General features: G+C 42.6%; 1 protein-coding gene across 4 annotated transcripts in view; it reads left to right on the forward strand.

The window, feature by feature from the left end:
- The window catches only part of LUZP1 (leucine zipper protein 1), a 181888-nt gene extending 166858 nt beyond the window's left edge, over positions 1–15030 (forward strand). For all 4 annotated transcript variants that reach the window (XM_063954183.1, XM_063954182.1, XM_063954181.1 and 1 more), the window contains 3 exons: positions 5740–8910; positions 10527–10694; positions 12508–15030. In XM_063954183.1, the coding sequence (XP_063810253.1) occupies positions 5869–8910; positions 10527–10670 (3186 nt within the window). In that variant the 5' untranslated portion in view covers positions 5740–5868 and the 3' untranslated portion in view covers positions 10671–10694; positions 12508–15030. The remainder of the gene's footprint in view (positions 1–5739; positions 8911–10526; positions 10695–12507) is intronic.
- Positions 15031–23162: the final 8132 nt, after the last annotated feature.

The raw sequence follows: 23162 nt of genomic DNA on the forward strand, positions 1-23162 counted from the left end.
CGGAGTGGGTTAATTCTCTTAAAGGAATGATCTGTAATATTTCTACAAAATTATCCCGCAATGAGATAGAGATGCAATACTTAAGACAGACTGTGGATGAGTTTATGAATAGAGACTCAGTCCCCAAACCAGCGTCTCAATACCCTCCCATTTGTCCGCAAAAACGATCTCTGGCCCATATTTTGCAGTCTGACTCTGATGCTGACGTGTCAGACATGGAGGAGGGTGAGGTGGATTTGGAGGGGGGAGGGGGGATACTACTCTGTCACAGGGAATAGAGGCTCTTATAGAGGCTATCAGAGATGTTCTGCAAATTCCTGATAAGGTGTCAGAGGAGTGTGAGGAATCTTATATTAATGTAAAAAAGAAGTCCTCAGTCACTTTTCCTGTGTCAAAGCAATTGAATACCCTGTTTGAAGAACCGTGGGTTAATCCTGATAAGAAATTTAAAATCCCTAAAAGGTTGCTTTCATCTTTACCTTTTTCTCTGGAGGATAGGAAAAAATGGGAAAATCCACCGATTGTGGACGCATTAGTCTCTAGGCTGTCACGAAAAATTGTATTGCCTGTCCCTGGTGCAGCCTCCTTAAAAGACACGGATGATCATAAAATTGAGACTACACTCAAATCATTGTACACAGCTGCTGGGGTGGCCCAGAGACCCACTATTGCATGTGCGTGGATCACAAAAGCCATTGTTAAATGGTCAGGTAACCTAATTGAGGGTTTAGATTACTTGTCTAGCGGGGATGTTGTTTTACTCCCGTAGCATATACAGGACTCTGAGAACTTTATGGTGGAAGCCATAAAAGAGATAGGTTTGCTTAATGCACGCACCACCGCTATGGCAGTGTCGGCACGCAGGGGCTTGTGGCTACGCCAGTGGACTGCTGATGCGGACTCCAGGCAAGGAGTGGAAGGCCTACCATTCACAGGAGAGGCATTGTTTGGAGATGAACTAGACAAATGGATCTCCAAATCTACTGCGGTAAATCTACGTATCTTCCTTCCGCAGCTCCCCCAGCCAGAAAAGCTTATTCATCTTCAAATTTACAGTCCTTTCGGATGGCCAAGTTTAAGGGCAAATCCAGAGGTGCTTCTACGGCCTCCAGAGGCGCAAGAGTTAAACCACGCAAACCAGCAACTGCAGGCGCTCAGGAACAGAACTTAGGCTCTGCTTCCTCAAAGCCTTCAGCAGGACGGTGGACCGCGATGCCTGGAAGGCTGTCAGGTGGGAGCACGACTAAAGTTTTTCAGTCACATCTGGTCAAGTTCGTGCCGGGATCCCTTGGTCATAGATCTTATTTCCCAGGGCTACAGACTGAAGTTCCAAGAGCTCCCACCTCACATATTCTTCAAATCAGGCTTACCAGTTTCACAAGAGGCAAGTATAACTTTACAGCATGCCATCAAAAAACTGGTACAGACTCAAGTCATTGTTCCAGTTCCACCTCATCTGCAAAACAAGGGGTACTATTCCAACTTGTTTGTAGTAACTGGACGTTTCGGTACGGCTGATTCTGAACCTCAAGTCCTTGAACCCGTTCTTAAGAGTGTTCAAGTTCAAGATGGAGTCTCTGAGAGCGATGATCTCAGGTCTGGAGGAAGGGGATTTCGTAGTGTCTCTGAATATCAAGGATGCGTACCTTCACATTCCGATCTGGCCGCCTCATCAGGCTTATTTACGGTTTGCACTGCCGAACTGTCGCTACCAGTTCCAGGCCCTACCATTTGGTCTCTCTACGGCACCGAGATGATGTTTCTACTCCGCAAACAAAGTGAATATAATTCTGTACCTGGACGATCTTCTGATAAAGGCGTTGTCCAGGGAGAGGTTGCTGGACAGCATTAGTCTTTCAACCAAACTTCTCCAGGATCACGGGTGAATTCTGAACCTTCCGAAATCTCACCTAGAGCCAACATGGAGGCTTCCATTCCTGGGAATGATACTGGACATGGAGTTCACAGAAGGTGTTTCTTCCGTTGGAAAAGGCATTGGTAATCCAGTTGATTGTTCGGGATGTCCTGAAACGAACCCGGCTATCGGTGCATCTATGAATTCACCTTCTGGGGAAAATGGCGGCCTCTTACGACTCACTTCAATACGGAAGGTTTCATGCAAGACCCTTGAAGTTCAATATGTTGGACAAATGGTCCAGATCGCATGTTCACATGCACCAGAGGATCCGTCTGTCGCTAAAAGCCAGGATCTCCCTTCTGTGGTGACTACAGACTTCTCACCTCGTCAAGGGTCGGAGGTTCGGAATTCAGAACTGGATTCTGTTATTCACGGACACAAGCCTCAGAGGTTGGGGAGCAGTCACCCAGGGGGTGCAGTTTCAAGGAAGATGGTCAAGTCATGAAGTCATCCTTCCAATCAACAACTGGAACGCAGAGCCATATACAACGCCCTTCTGCAGGCCTCATAACTTCTTCAAGATCGGGCCGTTCAGGTCCAGTCGGACGATGTGACGGCAGTGACGTACATAAACCGACAAGGCAGAACGAAAAGCAGAGCAGCAATGTCAGAGGTGTCAAGAATTCTCCTCTGGGCAAAAAATAACGCTGTGGTGTTGTCAGCGGTCTTCATTCTGGGAGTAGACAACTGGGAAGCAGACTTCCTCAGCAGACACGACCTGCACCCGGGGGAGTGGGGCCTTCACCCGGAGGTGTTCAGGTGCTTGACACATCGATGGGGATATCCACAAATCGACATGATGTTCCTCTCATTTCAACAAGAAGCTCAAGCGGTATTGTTCCAGATCGAGAGACTCACAGGCAGTGGCAGTAGATGCTCTGACAACTCCATGAGTCTATCAGATGGTGTACGTGTTTACTCCCCTTCCTCTGATCCCAAGAATTCTAAAAAGAATAAAAAGGGAAAAGGTTCAAGCAATACTCATTGCTCTGGACTGGCCAAGAAGGGCCTGGTACGCAGACCTTCTGGAGATGCTCCTCGAAGATCCGTGGCCTCTACCTCTTTGCGAGGATCTTCTGCAACAGGGCCCATTCGTCTATCAGGACTTACCGCGGCTTTGTTTGATGGCATGGAAGTTGAACGGCTGATTCTAGCCAGAAGAGGGATCCCTAACAATGTTATCCTGACTATGATCCAAGCCAGGAAGGGGTAACCTCTAAACATTACCACCGTGTTTGGAAGAAGTACGTCTCTTGGTGTGAGAGAAGAAAATATTCTGCGGTAGAATTTAATCTGGGACGTTTCCTGCTTTTTCTGCAGTCAGGTGTGGATGTGGGCCTACATCTGGGCTCCATAAATGTCCAGATTTTGGCCTTGTCCATTTTCTTTCAAAAACAATTGGCTTCTGTCCCTGAGGTCCAGACGTTCTTGAAAGGTGTTCTGCACATCGAACCCCCCTTTGTGCCTCCCACGGCACCATGGGATCTCAATTTCATGCTGCAGTTCCTCCAATCATACTGGTTTGAACCGTTACAGGAGGTGGACGTAAAATATCTTACGTAGAAGACTGTCACACTGTTGGTCTTGGCTTCAGCAAGACGTGTGTCTGAGCTGGGGTCTTTGTCTCACAAAAGCCCCTATTTATATTTTCCATGAGGACAAAGCTGAACTCAGAACTCGTCAGCAATTTCTTCCTAAAGTGGTGTCTGCGTTTCACATCAACCAACCTATTGTGGTTCCGGTTATCACCGACACCTCTGCTACTTCAAAGTCTTTGGATGTTGTTAGGGCTTTGAACATATACGTAAAGAGGACAGCTCGTCACAGGAAATCCGACTCGCTCTTCGTTCTCTATGATCCCAATAAAATTGGTTGTCTGCTTCAAAGCAGACAATTGAACGCTGGATCTGGCTCGCTATCCAGCATGCTTATTCCACGGCAGGTTTGCCGGTAACAAAATCTGTACAGGCCCACTCTACTAAGTTGGTGGGTTCTTAGAGGGCGGCTACCTGGGATGTCTTGGCTTTACAGCTCTGCCGAGTGGCTACTTGGTCTGGTTCGAACACATTTGCTAAGTTCTACAAGTACGATAGTTTGGTCAATCAGTTCTGCAGGAACCTCAGCACCCTCTCACATAGTTTGGGAGCTTTGGTACATCCCCATGGTACTAAATGGAACCCCAGTATCCTCTAGGACGTAAGAGAAAATAGGATTTTAATTACCTATTGGTATATTCTTTTCTCGTAGTCCGTAGAGGATACTGGGCGCCCGACCGGTGTTTTGCTCTTCCTGCACTGATACTTGGTTAAGTATTGTTGGTTCAGCTGTTGCTGTTCCTGTTTAAAGTTGGGTTAGCATAGCTTTCCTCTGGTTTGTGTGTGCTGGTTCGGAATCTCGCCACTATTCTTTATATCCTTTTCTCAAAGTATGTCCGTCTCCTCGGGCACAGTTTCCTAAACTGAGTCTGGTAGGAGGGGCATAGAGGGAGGAGCCAGCCCACACTATCAAATTCCTAAAGTGCCCATGGTTCCTAGTGGACCCGTCTATACCCCATTGTACTAAATGGAACCCCAGTATCCTCTACGGACTACAAGAAAAGGATTTACCGGTAGGTAATAAAATCCTATATTTTCTGTTTTCTGCGCACTCAGTTGAGCCGGTGAAATGGTAGAGATAATATTAATTTAAACAAAAAAATGTTGGGACACAATGCAGAACTTCTAGTGTACCCCCCCCCTCCCCCAAACATCTGTCTGCAGCCACCAGGTGGGGGGGTCCTGCCATGCTGACCACTCAGTAGTGAACGTCAGCACGGCAAATAATGGGGGAGAGTGTAGGGAGACCAGAAGGTGAGTTGCGGCTGCGGGAAGTTTCCCTTCCCTGCCGTTGCACACGCTGTGTATAAAGCACTTGCTGGTGTGGTCGCATCTGATGCTACCATGCTAGGCAAGTGGTTAATGTGCACTTGGAGGGGTGGTCTTCAGTATGCCGAATGACGGGATCCCGGCGCACAGTATACCGGCGCCGGAATCCCGACAGCCGGCATACCGACACTTATTCTCCCTCGTGGGTGTCCACGACCCCCCTGGAGGGAGAATAAAATAGCGTGGCGCGCGGCAAGCGCAGCGAGCCCGCAAGGGGCTCATTTGCGCTCGCCACACTGTCGGTAAGCCGGCGGTCGGGCTCCCGGCGCCGGTATGCTGGTCGCCGGGAGCCCGACCGCCGGCATACCATACTGAACCCACTTGGAGGAGTTAAAATATTATTCTTTTTTAAGTTGTAGATAAAAGATAAGTGTTTTTTTCCAACCTTATATAAACTTGTGTAAACTTAGAAAATTTATGTGAAACTAATTTTAATGTACCCTGAAATACTGTAGGAACTTTTCTTTTCTGAAAAACACTTGTTGCTTATTGTTTTTTCTTTTTTTAAATAAAAATGACAACAAAATAAACAATTGAACCTTTCTAAAAACCTAGCATACTTTTGCTTATGGCCTTTTGGGGTTTTAAGGATGATATCCCCAGTTTTTCATGCACTTCTGCCAGGTCACTTAGAAAACATCACTGCAATTGCCGCGAATCGCAAATTCTAATTGAATCTTTAATTCTGCAGGTTCACACATTGCCACGGTGTATGCGCATTTACTTTTGCAAACACATCTAATTGAATGGACTCCTAAGTAGATTAAAACATAATATTATATGTAATCTTTTCTATATTTGCTGTTTAGTAAGAATGTTATTTCCTGTTGAAATTTGTGGTAAATGAATCTGTTTCATGAGAAAATGGAATAGTAATTTTTGTATTACTTTCTATAGGTTAAGATGGTCTCTGGATGTCATACAAGCTGTTCTCATCAGGAAGAAAAAGGATAATTGTGGAGCTCTTGAAAACATAAACTAAACTATTGAGGACTCTTACAAGGCTCATCAAAATATTGTACAAAAATGGAGCATTCAAGTCGTCATTTGCGGTTTAAGTTGCAAAGTCTTGGGCGTCGTTTGGATGACCTGGAAGAAGCAACAAAAAACCTACAAAAAGCAGAAGATGAAGTTCTTGATCTCCAGGATAAAATTATACAGGCAGAAGGGAGTAATTCTAGTATGCTAGCAGATGTGGAAGCTTTGAGAAAACGAGTGCTAAAGATTGAGGGAAAAGATGAAGAAGTGAAGAAAGCTGAGGATTTGTGTAGGCTGATTAAAGAGAAGCTAGAAAATGAGGAAAATGTTACTCGAGAACTTAAACTTGAAATTGAACAACTCCAAAAAAGAATGAGTGAATTAGAGAAGCTGGAAGAAACTTTCAACAAAAGTAAAAATGACTGCACTCAATTGTGTCTTAGCTTGAATGAAGAGAAAAATATGTCTAGGAAGTTAGCTTCTGAACTGGAAATACTTAGGACCAGAGTAAGAGAACTGGAATCTTCTGAAAACAAACTGGATAGAGCTGAACAATTTTTAACTAGTGAGCTGGACAAAATAAAATCTTTAACCCTTAGTTTTGCTAATGAAAGAAAGCTATATGTAGAAAGGGAAAAGCAAAGTGAACAAATTATTTTGGGACTAAAAGAACAACTGGAATTTGGAGTAAAAATAATCACAGGAGACCAAACCAGAAATGAGTCTAACATCATTGAAAGGTCTTCTGATGAACACTTAGAACGTAACAATCTTCGGATTGAAGACAATCTGACTTCTAAAACATCACAACGAGTTGGGTTTGATTACAATAAGCAATCAGAAATTCAAACAAGTAGTAAAAATGAAAATGATAAAAATAAATACCAAGAAGACAACAAAATAAAAGAACTGAACCAAGAAATTGAGAAACTTAAAAATCAACTCAAACATTTTGAGGGGCTAGAAGAGAAACTGAAACAACTCAAAGAAAAAAACTGTGAACTCGAAGAAAGTTTTGTAAGTGAACAGAATAAAAACAAACAGGTAACTGAGGAATTACAGACTTTAAAAAGACAAGTTAGCCAGTATAAAGAGATAGAAAATGGTGTGTTTGATAGTGATGATCTACCCTCAAGAAGTAGAAGTAAAAATGAAAGAACAAAAGGTAAAACTGCATCAACTGAGCCTCCCAATTTAAAATATACATCTCCAGATGTATCCCCTCAGCAACTGAGGAGTGAAAGATCTCGAAATTCAGAATCTCCTTTTAAAAGACAGACATCAAATTCTGGTTCAAACAGTAGAAAATCACCAAGATCCACTGTGACTGACACCACAACAGGATATCTAAAAAAACAAGATGACAAGTTGTCTTCATATTTTCCAAGTAATAAAGAATTTGGCTCTATACAAAATGAAGTTAAAAAGTCTAAAGATCAGCCATCTGTTTTAAGCCGATATCCACCAGCTGTTCAAGATCAAGCCCCTCAAAAGTCCTGGAAAGGCTCAACAAGTAAGCACACAGACCGTTCTATGAAGCTTTTTGGCGATGACTATTCTGTTAAGGTTTACTCAAAGAAAGAAATCTCATTGGAGAATGAAGAGATGAAGGAAAGACCATCTGATGACCCTTCTGTGAATGTGGCTGACACAAGCCTTCCCAAAGAAATTGTTCCAGCTGAGAATAGCTCATTATCTTCTACATTATACTCTGAACCAATTAATCTCAATCAAAACCTTAATGTTCAAGAAGACAGTGACATAAAGATTGAAAATGATCTTAAATCAAATGTAAATTCCCAAGATTTTGAAACAAAGAAAACCTCTCTAGACAGATTGTCCAGATATGAATATGGTGCAGGAAGAGATGGCATAACAAATATGATTGCTGAAGAAATCACCAAATCTCTCATATTGAGTAAAGATGAAATAGATCCACATAGCATTCTAATCTCGAGTGCACAAATTTCTTACATTAGAGATAAAACAAGATCTAGAGCTTCAAAACCAATTATTCCTGAAAAACCACATATTTTAGAAGCTTCAGACCATAAAGAAACTGAGAGAAGGACTAGGTTATCAGGACTTCACACGAAGAGGCAGTCCAGTACTAAAGAAAGAATGGCAGCTCCAGAGAATATGAGAGCGTCCTCTTTTGAAAGTCACAATCATTCTATACAAAGAGAGATAACCGAAACCACTAGAAAAATGTCTTCTGATGGCTCAGAAAATGCAGAAACAAATTCTCACATTTCAGTACGAGCAAGATCGTATAGTCCAAGGGAAGCATTACAGTCAACTGTGATAATTAAGCCAATTATAATTGAAAAAGACATGAAAGAAATTATGAGTGACTACAGAGCAAGATCAAGCTCAGAGGTGAGCAGATCTCACATAAATACAATGCCAAACAAAACAACAAGCAGTATCACAATTTATCCCACTGATACAGTCTCCTCCCGAAGAAACACAGATGAGACCACAAGAGAAAGACATACTTCTACTAGTAATATAAGACTCTCTGCAAATGATCAACCAGTGTTAAAAAACAACATTAGTATCCCATTTGAAATATCTATAAATAGAGACAATATGTTGTTAGAAGTGTCTGATAAAGACATAACCTTGGATCATAGAGAAATAAGCAAAGCTCTTGATCAAAGTCTTTTAAAGGAAAAGACAAAAGGAAATGATAATGATGGTGACGTAGAGGCGGTTACATGGAAAACTCATAATCTTGATGGAACAAATCATTATGACATTAAACGTACAGCATTCAAAAGTTCCTGGCGATCAGGTGTTGGTGGTTCCACTGAAGAACTAGACAGACTGATTACTGAAAGGGCCGATTCAGACTCTAAGAATAGACGTAAATCATGTTTTGATGAGGAAAAGTCTGTCAGACTACGTAGCCGTGAGCTTTATTCAAGAAATAAGAGTTCAAGTGTTAGCAGTTGGAGTACCACCCCAGAATTTATTTCTAAAAGGAGTCAAAGCAGCCTAAGTGCAACAGAAATTATATCAAGAAGAAATACTTCAAATGATTCTTTAACTAAAGGGCATGCCTCCTGGAATCGTCCTAGTATTGAGGTAGGTTGCAGTTTAAGGTTTTGTGTCTGGTGGTAGTTAGGTAGGATTTATGATACTTACCAATGGGTTTTCAGCTACTCCGCATATCAATTAATATTTGTTCCTTTTTTATGTAATAACTGCTGAAAAGCAATTGAATATCTTGGCTGACTTTGTTTTGATCACCCATCTGAAAAAGTGGGTCTCCATAATTTCAGTATTTGAAGAAGTTCCAAGTGCATTTCTTTTACCATTGATGCAATCATTTAAAACATAAAATAAAAATTATTCTTTACCGTAAGCTGATGTTATGAGCACCTGTAGGCCAGATTTTTATTAAGATGTAAATAAATTTTCTTTTTGAAGGATGTAGGATGCATGAAGATTTTAATTTTTTTTCCAAACACCAAAAAGTGTATAGGTGTATGCTTTACATGAGAAATGCTTACAAAAGTCTTGCCAGAGCACAGCGAGACTGTAATGTATGTTCCTTCCCCCAACCTCTTTCAAGAAAGCAATTTCAGGTCATATTTACTGTTCCGTAGTATTCTTGACGGGGTGCAGTCAATATACCGGCTGTCGGGATACCAGAGTTCAGGAGACTGATTCCGGAATCCCGATGCGTGGCGAGCGGACTTACAGATGGGATGCCGTTGCCAGTATAATTACAGCCGACATCCCATCTGCCGGGAGATCATGTGTATCCCTTCTTGACATACTCTCAAGCGTTAAGGGAAAATGTATGTTGTAATCAAAGCATTCTCACTTGCGGTTTCTCACAAAAAAAAAAGTCTCCAAGTTTACCCAGATAACTGCCCTTTTCCATATTTATATATTAGTCTTACATACCTGCCAGTTCCAGTCTGGACTTTATTGTGAAGTGCCCACAAATGACATTATGACAGTAGCAAAACAGATGACGGTCTTCATTTTCTTAGCTCTTATATAAACAAGGATTCATTTGATCACATCTTTCAACATGGCGCTTTCACCATTTTACGACATCTATGCAGTCTTCTTTACATCTTAAATTACTACAATCTCTTAATGTCCCCTTTAGCGACCAGGTTCATATTCCAGACCAGTAACAAACTTGTCAAGTATCTGTACTGATTTCCCAGAGTACAGACTCCTTATTGTATGATATTTGAAGGCCCCTACAAATGTATCACTGCTATGCTATGTTACCACTTACTGATCACTGGCCAGGTCGGCACAACAGGGGGCATGGTATCTGCACAGGTGGGTAGTTCAGGGGCATGGAGAAGCGAATCGCGTCACCCCCCCCCCCCCCCCAAGTCCCTTTGCAAGTGGGCGGATGGTGTGCGGGGAGGGGGGAGTGGATGCGGGGTGGAGCTGGCTAATGTAGGCTGCTCCGAGCGACTTCCCTACCTTTACGGGTGGCCAGGAGCGCCACCCAATTTTTAGGAGCCTCCAGGACATTCAGGGAGAGTAAGCAAGTTTGCCTTGATCAGTAGTATATGCGACACAAGGAAATGACATTCTCCTCTATATTTAGGAAAGAACATATTATTTTGAGGTGCTGTTAGTGCCTTTTAGACGGTTAAGCCTTTACTATAGTTTTACGTTTCAGATTTATTTGTTACAAAGGTCATTTCTGTGTTTTATATATTCAGGTTGATGACTTCAGCTCCAGAAGAAAGTATACAAGTGAAAAAATGTCAAGGACAGATTCTTCTGGTTGGAGGCAGACTCAAAATCAAGCCCAGAGGCATCAGAAGAGTATGGTAGAGGAAAGGATACGACAATTGGAGCACTAAACCAACCACCAATAAGGGAATAAGGTAAACCATGTTCACATAGGCACTGCCTCAATTGTATGTCTATCTATCTATATATTTTAGATTCTTTTTTTATTAACACCTCTGCCACCAGCTGAGACTAAAATTTTAGATTATTTTTCTGCCACCTATCTGAGATTTTTTATGGGGCCCTGAATCTGTCTCACTTGGATGTCCCATGTTATTTTTTTAACCCCTATGTATCTCCTGTGCTTGAGCTATATAGGACCTCCCTAGGCAGACAGTGTCTTGAGTTTGTGTATGAATATAGTAGATCATGTGGTACAAAAGCTACTTGTTTATATAGGAGTAATAGGTCATCTTCATACAACAGAGGTTCAACCAGATAATACATAGTAGTAGAAATTTTGGGACAGAGCAAAATGTGAACTTCACTGATGAAATATCCTGAAGAGTCACTCGAACGTCTCTACAGCATCATCTTCCCCCTGTGCCTCTCCAGCACCCTTCCCCCGTGTCTCTCCAATTCCCCCGGGTCTCACCAGCATCATCCCCCCCCCCCATTGTCTCCCTGGCATCATCCTCCCTGCGCTTCTCTAACATCATCACTGCTTTGCATCTCTTCAGCACAGTCTTCCTGTGTTTCACCAACGTCCCCCCACCTCGTGTCCTTGTGTCTCACAAGCATCATTCCCCCTCCAGCATCATCTCACCAACACCAACCCTCCTTGAGTCTCTTCATCACCATCTTCCTGTGTCTCACAAGTGCCCCTCAGAATGCAGAGCATAAACAGACGTCATACGGGAACAGGTGGTATTCGTGGCAATTACAGGATCTGACCTCCCTGGGGGGTGCACGAATATAAACAACCCGGACAAAATAATATGGAATGTGGAAAGACAAGAGACGCGGTAGGTGAACATGCGTGTACAGGTAGATGGTGACACTAAAACTATTGGATGATCATTGTGGATGTCTGCGGTATTGATACAATGTGAATTTGTTGAGATATTTCTTTTTCAGGGGAACCATGGGTTGTACACATGACGTGACTGAGTGGCAAAAGGGAGCCATTGTTTTTGGCCAAGAGCTCTCCACACGTTCAAGTCACGTGTACGACCCATGGTTCCACCTGAAAAAGAAACAATATCTCAACATATTCACATTGTATCAATACCTCAGACATTAACAATGATCATCCAATAGTTTTAGTGTCACCATCTACATGCATGTTCACGTCCCGTGTCGTTGAACTTATACCACTTGTCTTTCCACATTCCATATTATTTTGTCCGGTTTGTTTATCTATATATATATATAAATATAATATATATTATATTATCCATGGTTCCAGCACTCTCACCCACCATATATAACCACTGGAGTGCCTCACAAGCTTTCTCCACATAGTGTGGCTAACCCAATATACAAAAGTATAATCCCTTTAATCAAGGGAAAGAAAGGCACTCACCTGATTTTCATTCCACATCCAGAGCCAATAGGTAAATTAAGTGTTTTATTCTTATCCAAAGTCAATATAAATTCTAACGTTACGGTCCGACTGCAGGACCCTTGTCAAGGATTAGCATCACGGCCGATAGGACAACCACAGATCAAGAAAACAGAGGGTACAAACAAACACGTTCTGTTGAATAGAGCCCACTGTTTTTCTCTAAAAGACTATTTTATCCAATAGTGTGTATTTCAGTAATTGAGTCTTGGGCTAATGATTTGTTCCTTATTGTCACTATATGGACATGCTGGGGAATGAATATCCTTAATAATACTACACTATAGGGCCCAATAAAGAGTTGATTTGGAATTTATCTAACCGCCACTGTATCTTTGTTCCAGGTCAGTGTTCTAGTGGAAAATGGACTTCTACCCACTTTAAATCTGAGGACACTGATAGACTATTTTCCTACCCTGTGTACTTCTCCCTAGCACTGAATGGACCTCAACCAACACTTACAACATGTTTTTTTGTTTTTTTTTTGTTTTATGATTACATTCTTTAGCTTTATCAACATTATTTTGCAAGGGAATAACTGCATGATCTCTCAGGGTAAAAAGAAGGCACCGATGTTGCAATTGTATATAATACTCTGTACTGAAAATGGCTCTTGATGGGATATATATAAATAAAAAAAAGAAATATATATATATATATTGCATGGCTACTGCTCTTAAATGTGTAGGTACTAAAAGTACATGGTTTTTAAATCCACTTTAACTTATAAAAAAAAATGCAGGGCAGGTAGATATTTTTGTTTGCAAATTCTCAATTCTGTACAGTCTGGTTCTGTTTAATTGATGCTACGCATGTAACTTTGTATAAATATCAGATAAATGTATGGTTTCTTGCAGCAAATTGTATAATGTATATAGGAGCAGGGAATAGATTTTCAAGAGCACAAGAAACTTCCAGTTGTTTTTGTTAAAACCCCAGCTTTCCACATTTTTACATTTGTCAAACATCCAGTCTTATTGTTGTAGCAGGCATTGTTCCTCTGCAAAAATATTATTTTTTTTTTGTGTTTTTAAACATTGTTATTTTAATTAAAGTCAAAATTGTATACAAGACTACTAAATAAAATATATTGTGTCTTATGTACTATTATAAAAAGGTTATTGCAGTGACAAGGAAACCAAAGGAATCATATGACTTGCGTAATGTGCACTTCTGTTAAAAACTATTATGTTTAAAAGACTTAAAGTGTTTGTCATTTTGTGGGCTGAGACAATATTGATGCATTCGTGCCTTAGTGATGCTGTCAGTTCCTTGTTAACTGATCAGCTGCATTCTCGGGAATATTGTCTCATCCAGAAAATGCATGCCTCTGCTATGTGTAGGTGCTGGGTACACTTGTACATATCTTCTTAACGTCTAATTGTTTTCTCTTAGACTAGTGAACAATTGGAATACTGATAGATGCTAGGCTTGTCTTTTGCAAGGGAAATGTATTTATTTTTATAATATACCTGTTAAGAAAAAGCAAGAAAAGAGCAAGTTAATGGGCACACTTGTTTATTTTCCATTAATCAACATTTTTTTAATAGTTGTTCAAAATAAAAGAAAAAAAGTAAAGAAATGGAGTTGATATTTATTATTGCTACAGTATATGTGACTTACTTGACAGAGAGGGAGATCTGTCCACTAATTGTTCATGTACACTTGCATAAAGTCATCTTACCAACCTGTTTTTTAATTTTATTTACTTCACAGAACTTTATGATAAATTTGCATCATGATCAATAAGCTTACAGATGCCAACCTGTTCTTAATGCAAAGAAAGTTTATCTGTGATAAATACAGATATGTCCGCATACATCTTTGCTATATCACACCATCTATGGCATGGTTTTGCAAATAAAGTTTATCTGTGATAAATACAGTAGGTATTTTTAATTTCTGCATAGAAGTACTTTAAATGATGTGGGAGTGCCAGATATTCTCTTCTTTTATCATTTTAAATTTAAATTTAATTTTCATGATTTTGGTATTTACCAATTAATGCTTGTTCTGCACATGCCTGGGCCAGCACTGGTTGCTACATTGGGTATGTATGGGTATGTCTTATCTTAATCTTTAGCTGCTCATTGGGGCTCTGCTATGAGCAGAATGTAATGGGAAGCACAATAGCACCTTGAATGTTCAGGTGGAATGCATGATGGAGAAAGGATAGCAAAGAATGATCATTGTTCAGAATATCCGCATCTGTTAATCACACCATTTGCAAGCTCAGATTGAGGTGCATTTCTGCTCAGTTGAATGCAGGGTCGCTAACTGTTTACAGTCATATTTACTATATATCCTAAGGCTGCTGAAAGTCTAACTACCACCCGGAGTACAGCAAGCACTACTGTTGTGGCAAAGGATATTTGATTGAATCTGCATGCATGTAACACATTTAACAGAATTGGTTTTGTTTAATCTAGAATACCTGATACTGGAAAGAAAAGCAAGTAGTTTTGTTTTGAAAATCAAGTATTTAGGACCCTCTCATATTGATTTAGTGTATATTCGCAATTGGGAATTATACAGTTTTAACAATTATGTTAATGCAGGAGTCATTTTTTTTTTTTTTTTTTTTTTTTTTTACAGTGCTTTCTATTTGTATATGTCTCCAGGGTCATTACACTATTAGCTATGGTGGTATATGGGGTTGGAAGATTGCGGTCACTAGCAAGCTGCAATAAAGCTGGAGCTGTTTCAGCCTCCCGATCCAAAATGCAGTCTCATTCAGTTTGGCCATTCACTTATATTGGACAAATTGAAAGATAATTCTGGGGGTTATTCAGGACGGATTGCAAATTCTGCTAAAAATCAGAGGGGCAGATGTATTAAGCCTGGAGACGGCATAAGGAAGTGATAAACAAGTGATAAGTGCAAGGTGATAAACGCAGCAGCCAATCAGCGCCTAACTGTTAATTTACATACTGGATCTGATTGGCTGGTGCATTTATCACCTTGCACTTGTCAATGGTTTGTCACTTCCTTATGCCTTCTCCAGGCTAATACATCTGCCCCAGAATTTGCAATCAGTTCCTATGCATGGGGGGGAGGGGGGGCTAGGCTGCGTATGCAGGCAGTCAGCCGCCATTATTTCATGTCGGAGCGGCAGCATGTGATGTCACGCAGCTGCCTCGAAAACACCACAAACCCGTCCCCATTTTACTGGTGCCGCCTCCACAATGCTCCTTCGCCATCCTGCGAACGCCTCTGCCTGTCAATCAGACAGAGGCGTTCGCACCAGCTGTGATCCGAACACATTCGGTGGCCTCGCACGCACAGGACGGTACCTACTCTTGCGCACTGCCGCTGAGGATGGGGTTATTAAGTGATGTGAAATGTATAACCCCCTCTGTCTCAACTCTTATGATGTGTCCACCTCTATAACAAGTGAGCAGGTCTGGAAAATATCTAGTTACTGCAAAGGAATCTACAGGTATATTGTACTGTAATTCTACTAAAACTCCATACAACACATAAAGACATTTTTGATTATAGGTATGTGAAACCAGTGCTTATCCGGAGATCTTGTGGGTTTCTTGTTTTGTTATAATACATATTAGATTTTCTGTTTTTAATTATGATTATGAAACCTGTCCCTATCAGTGCCAAATCAGAAACACATCCACACTAGTGCTGGAGTTCTCATATCATTGCAGGAATGCAACTTAACAGTGGGTTTTTTTGTGGGTTTTTTTTTTTAATTATATTACTTTCCTTATGATACATATTAAATGCTTGAGTCTTAATATGGGCTTGCACCACTGTTAAGGTTACAATAAACTTAAAAAAAAGTGGGACCCGACCTCCTGGGTTGACGTCTAACTCTACAGTACACCTTAAAGGCGTTTTATACCTTCCGATGACTTTGGTAGATCTATCCCATTCTATCCTACAGTTTTTACTAAAAACACAGGGTTTATTTGATGTGGGCAGTTATTTTGTTGCATCTTACTATTAATATGATTGTATTGTATGTTCAGTTTTCTATGGGCAACATAAATACACAACTCTGCCAGAAACATAAAGCCGTATATCTAGTAAAAGTTGTAGCTCTTCTACAGAACAAATAATGAAAGTCCTCTAAAGGTGGACAGTGCTTTAATCCGCAGCATTTGCTGTTTGTGTTTTGTTTCTTTATTACGCTCTTCAACATACCTGGAATATGTTAGGTCTTTGCTTTCCTTTTTGCTAGGTTAATGTTTTAACATTGTATAAGAGTCCAGGAAAAGGAAAATGGATGTGGCACACTAATAACAAATGATATATGCACAAATCTTTTGGTCACTGTAGAATTGCTTAGAGTATTTTCCTCCACTATGTGATAATAAATAAAGGCGAACCGGACCGTATTTCTGTACAATGTTTCACTGCTTACACTGTGATGGTTTGTTGAGCACAAATCATTGTCCAACTGTGACCATATAAACTCCATTCTTGCGCTGCGATCTCCGATCTTTAAAGGTGTTATGGACTAGACTGTGTACTAATTGCTTCATTCGCCACAAAGTCGCTAAAGGGAACTAAAGACATTTTCTTCATATGACTGTTTCAGCATATTTACTGGTTATGCTTCAAATCAAATCATTACTGCTTTTTGTGTGTATATCTATTGGTAGAATTTCTATCATCTATTTATATATACATCTTGTTTCACAGAAGGAAATCCATAAGCTGCTTAATGTAATATCCACATGTATCTCATACACAAACCCCAAATATTTTTTTAATATCCGTTCCTGTATTATCTGTAACTCTTGTTGCATTACTTATCAATTGTTGTGTTTTGTTTTTTTAATGTGGCTGTACAGATGACAAATGTCATTATGGATCTTTGATAATAAAAACAATTCTGAAGAATCTGTGTATTTGTTACGTCTTATATATTTATAGAGGGTATGGGACTCGGGGTCGACACCCATTGGTCAACAGTGGGTAGGTCGACATGAACAAGTTCGACATGAGTTTTTTATGTTTCTCTAACGACCTTGAGGATGCTGGGACTCCGTAAAGACCATGGGGAATAGACGGGCTCCGCAGGAGATAGGGCACTTTAAGAAAGCTTTGGACTCTGGGTGTGCACTGGCTCCTCCCTCTATGCCCCTCCTCCAGACCTCAGTTTTACACTGTGCCCAGAGCAAGATGGGTGCACTGCAGAGAGCTCTCCAGAGTTCTCTGCCTAGAAGCATTTTTGTTTGGATTTTTTTTCTACCTTTTACTACTTTTTCACAGGGAGCACTGCTGGCAACAGGCTCCCTGCATCGAGGGACTGAGGAGAGAAGAGCAGACCTTCTTGTCAAAGATAGGCTCTGCGTCCTCGGCTACTGGACACCATTAGCTCCAGAGGGGGTGAACGCAGGTTCTTAATGGACGTCCACCCCCGGAGCCGCGCCGCCGTTCTCACAGAGCTAGAAGTACAGAAGACAGAAGTCAGGCGGCAGAAGCCTTCAGCTTCACTGAGGTAACGCACAGCACTGCAGCTGTGCGTCATTGCTCCCATACACCTCACATACTCCGGTCACTGTAAGGGTGCAGGGCGCAGGGGGGAGGGGGGGGGGCGCCCTGGGCAGCAATATAAACCTCTGCATGGCAAAAAGACTATATACATGTACAGGTGGGCTCTGTACATGTATATAAAAGAGCCCCCGCCATATTTTACTAAGTTTGAGCGGGACAGAAGCCCGCCGCCGAGGGGGCGGGGCTTCTCCCTCAGCACTCACCAGCGCCATTTTCTCTCCACAGCACTGCTGAGAGGAAGCTCCCCGGGCTCTCTCCTGCTTACACACGGTGAAAGGGTGCTTAAAAGAGAGGGGGGGGGGGGCACATAATTGGCGGTTTACATATTATACAGCGCTGCTAGGGAAAAACATTTTGTGTTGGTCTCCAGGGTTATTGCGCTGGGGTGTGTGCTGGCATACTCTCTCTCTGTCTTTCCAAAGGGCCTTTACAGGGATACTGTCTTCAGGAAAGGGGTTCCCTGTGTGTGTGTGAAGTGTGTCGGTACGTGTGTGTCGACATGGTTTGACGAGGAAGGCTCGCTTAATGTGGAGGGGGAGTGCTTGAATGTCAGGTCGCCGTCGGCAACGCCGACACCGGAATGGGTGGATATGCTGAATGTCTTGAATGCGAATGTCAATCTATTGCATAAAAGATTAGACAAGGCAGAAGCTAGGGATCAGTCAGGTAGCCAGTCCATGCCTGTCCCTGGGGCACCAGGTCCTTCGGGGTCTCAGAAGCCCACCATATCCCAGATCGATGACACAGATACCGACACAGATACTGACTCTAGTGTCGACTATGAAGATGCAAAATTACAGCCAAAGGCGGCTAAGGGTATACGGTACATGATTATTGCCATTAAAGAGGTTTTGCATATTACTGAGGAACCCCCTGTCCCTGACACGAGGGTACACATGTAAAAAGGGAAAAAGCCTGAAGTCACTTTTCCATCCTCATTTGAATTAAGTGACTTGTGCGAAAAGGCTTGGGAATCTCCGGATAGGAGACCACAAGTTCCCAAAAGGATTCTCATGGCGTATCCTTTTCCACAAACTGATAGGATACGCTGGGAATCTTCGCCAAAAGTTGACAAGGCGCTGACACGTTTGTCCAAAAAGGTGGCACTGCCTTCTCAGGATACGGCTTCCCTCAAGGAACCTGCTGATCGCAGGCAGGAAATTACCTTAAAGCACATTTACAATCATTCCGGTACTATTGCTCGACCGGCTATGGCGTCGGCCTGGGTTTGTAGTGCGGTTGTGGCATGGGCAGATTCCTTATCTAGGGAAATTGACACCTTAGATAGGGACGCCATTCAAATGACCATAGAGCATATCAGAGATGCTGCCTTGTATATGAGGGATGCTCAGAGAGACATTTGTTTATTAAGCTCCAGAATAAATGCTATGTCTATTTCTGCTAGGCGGCTCTTGTGGACCCGACCGTGGACGGGAGATGCCGATTCAAAGCGGCATATGGAGTCCTTGCCTTACAAAGGGGTTGAGTTGTTTGGAGACCGCCTCTCGGATCTTGTCTCTACGGCTACGGCTGGTAAGTCAAATTTCTTACGGGGTTTTTGTGCCGGGAAAAGAGGCCATGGCAACAAAGAAGAAAACCTCTTTTTGGGGGCACTCATTTGATAACAAAAGATATTGTTTAAAAATTATATAATTTTAATTTGATTAGTTTAAAAATGTATGTATGTGGGATGTTAACCCAATCTGCTACACCCCTTAATAGAGTTAGCAGAGAAAAAGACAAAAGGTGCAAATTACACAAAATATATCACGGTATTGATTAACCACTGGTTATTTAGTGAGTACAAATATCTGATAGTTCACATAGGTACGAGTATTACTTCCTATGAGATGTTTTTTTACCTTTAAATCCTGGACAGCTGTAGATATCTTGTGTCCATGGCTTAACATTTATTTATAGCAACAAGGGTAATAATGTTAGCAATCGAAAGTATTTGCTCTGTACCTAACAAGTGGATGTGCCTAGTAGGTGAATATGAACATCTATAACATGATGGGATTCCAAGTGAAAAGTTTCTCCCACCATGTAGGGCATATTAGTTTACCCAGGGAAACAGTCATATATATATAAGGCATTCAGTCCGTTTGAATTACACTTGTTTCTAAAAGAATAGAATCAGTGTCGGTTTTCCGCTGACTTCTGCTGCCTTCCCATGTGTGGGTGATTCCACAGTGAATGGGAGGTGAGAGAGTCGAGCGGCCGGCGCTGATATGAAGAAAGAAGGCAGCGTTTGCTACTGTTGTGGGCTGCGGGTCGGGTAATCCCTGGTAACCTTTAGGTCATTGCAGGGAAACGGGACCCGCTGCTCCTCAATGAGAGCACACCAGAATACCTGTCCGTAGATAAGTGTTGTGCTGGATGCAGACCGTGCAGCAGCGCTGCGGCTGGTCGGCGCGTGTTTCTCCTGGTGCCCGGGAACGGAGCCGTGTTCTCTGCACGGAGACTCCGTGTGACGTCACTGTGACGTTTGTTTGATTGAACGTACGTTTCACCCTAAGGGCAGGGCTTGTTCACCAGTGTCAGGCACTGATTCTATTCTTTTAGAAACAAGTGTTTTTCAAACGGACTGAATGCCTTATATATATGACTGTTTCCCTGGGTAAACTAATATGCCCTACATGGTGGGAGAAACTATTTTCACTTGGAATCCCATCATGTTATAGATGTTCATATTCACCTACTAGGCACATCCACTTGTTAGGTACAGAGCAAATACTTTCGATTGCTAACATTATTACCCTTGTTGCTATAAATAAATGTTAAGCCATGGACACAAGATATCTACAGCTGTCCAGGATTTAAAGGTAAAAAAACATCTCATAGGAAGTAATACTTGTACTTATGTGAACTATCAGATATTTGTACTCACTAAATAACCAGTGGTTAATCAATACCGTGATATATGTTGTGTAATTTGCACCTTTTGTCTTTTTCTCTGCTAACTCTATTAAGGGGTGTAGCAGATTGGGTTAACATCCCACATACATACATTTTTAAACTAATCAAATTAAAATTATATAATTTTTAAACAATATCTTTTGTTATCAAATGAGTGCCCCCAAAAGGAGTTTTTCTTCTTTGTTGCCGTGGCCTCTTTTCCCGGCACAAAAACCCCGTATGATATTTATAATTTCCTCCGGGGAGCGCCGCCAACACCATTAATTATTTATGAATTATTTGTAAATTATTTGTTTATATGTTGGTCACTTACAATCAATCAATACATTATAGCAGTGCAGGTATACCATACCTTTTGTTCTTTAAGTCAAATTTCTTACCTTATGTCCCCCCGCAGCATAAAAAAAAGGCACCTCATTATCAAATGCAGTCCTTTCGTTCCAATAAAAACAAGAAGGTACGTGGATCATCCTTTGTTGCCAGAGGGAAAGGCAGGGGAAAAAAGCTGCACACAGCTAGTTCCCAAGAGCAGAAGTCCTCCCCTGCGTCTGCAAAGTCCACCGCATGACGCTGGGGCTTTCCGAGGGGAGGCAGATCTGGTGGGGGCTCGTCTTCGATTTTTCAGCCACGTCTGGGTTCACTCGCAGGTGGATCCCTGGGCATTAGAGATTGTTTCTCAGGGATACAGGCTGGAATTCGAAGACTTGCCTCCTCGCCGATTTTTCAAATCGGCTCTGCCGGCTTCCCCGTCAGAGAGGGAGCTAGTGTTGGCAGCAATCCAAAAATTGTATATTCAACAGGTGATTGTCACAGTTCCTCGTCTCCAGCAAGGAGAGGGATATTACTCAACCCTGTTTGTGGTCCCGAAACCGGACGGTTCGGTCAGACCCATTTTAAACCTGAAATCTCTGAACCTGTACTTGAAGAGGTTCAAGTTCAAAATGGAATCACTCAGGGCGGTCATCGCCAGCCTGGAGGGGGAGGGGATTGGATTGTGTCCCTGGACATAAAGGATGCTTACCTTCATGTTCCGATATTCCCCCCGCATCAGGCGTTCCTGAGATTTGCAGTGCAGGACTGTCGCTACCAATTTCAGACGTTGCCATTTGGGCTTTCCACGGCCCCGAGATTTTTCACCAAGGTAATGGCGGAAATGATGGTGCTCCTGCGCAGGCAGGGGGTCACAATTATCCCATACTTGGATGATCTCCTCATAAAGGCGAGATCTCGGGAGAGGTTGCTGGACAGCGTGTCTCTGTCCATGAAGACGTTGCAGATACACGGCTGGATTCTCAATATACCGAAGTCCCAGCTAGTCCCTACAACGCGTCTGACCTTTTTGGGGCTGATTCTAGACACAGACCAGAAAAAGGTTTTTCTTCCGATCGAAAAGGTTCAGGAACTCATAGCCATGGTCAGGAACCTATTAAAACCAAAAAAGGTTTCAGTGCATCATTGCACGCGGGTCCTGGGGAAGATGGTGGCTTCCTACGAGGCCATCCCTTTCGGCAGGTTCCATGCGAGGACTTTTCAATGGGACCTCTTGGACAAGTGGTCCGGGTCCCATTTAGAAATGCATCAAAGGATCACCCTGTCTCCCAGGACCAGGGTATCTCTCCTGTGGTGGCTGAACAGTGCTCACCTACTAGAAGGTCGCAGGTTCGGCATTCAGGACTGGGTCCTGGTGACCACGGACGCAAGCCTCCGAGGCTGGGGAGCAGTGACACTGGGAAGAAATTTCCAAGGTCTCTGGTCAAGCCTAGAGTCTTGTCTCCACATCAACGTCCTGGAGTTGAGGGCCATATACAACGCCCTGCGTCAAGCGGAGGAATTGCTTCGGAGAAAACCGGTTCTGATTCAGTCAGACAATGTCACGGCAGTGGCTCATATAAACCGCCAAGGCGGAACAAGGAGCAGAATGACCATGGCAGAAGTGACCAGGATTCTACGCTGGGCGGAAGGCCATGTAAGCGCGCTGTCAGCGGTGTTCATCCCGGGGGTGGACAACTGGGAGGCGGACTTCCTCAGCAGGCACGACCTGCCTCCGGGAGAGTGGGGACTTCATCAAGAAGTCTTCGCACAGATCACGGATCGTTGGGGACTGCCTCAAATCGACATGATGGCATCCCGTCTCAACAAAAAGCTAAAGCGGTATTGCGCCAGGTCAAGGGACCCTCAGGCGGTAGCAGTAGACGCTCTGGTGACACCTTGGGTGTTCAGATCGGTCTATGTGTTTCCTCCTCTTCCTCTCATACCCAAGGTGTTGAGAATAATACGAAGAAGCAGGGTCAGAACAATACTCATTGTTCCGGATTGGCCATGGAGGATTCGGTATCCGGAGCTGCAAGAGTTGCTCGCAGGGGATCCTTGGCCTCTTCCTCTAAGGCAGGACCTGCTGCGGCAGGGGCCCTGTCTATTCCAAGACTTACCGTGGCTGCGTTTGACGGCATGGCGGTTGAACGCCGGATCCTAGCGGAAAAAGGTATTCCGGAGGAAGTCATTCCTACCCTGATCAAGGCTAGGAAAGATGCGACGTTAAAACATTATCACCGTATATGGC

The sequence above is a fragment of the Pseudophryne corroboree genome, chromosome 2, assembly GCF_028390025.1.
Source record: "Pseudophryne corroboree isolate aPseCor3 chromosome 2, aPseCor3.hap2, whole genome shotgun sequence".
Classification (NCBI taxonomy): Eukaryota; Metazoa; Chordata; class Amphibia; order Anura; family Myobatrachidae; genus Pseudophryne; species Pseudophryne corroboree.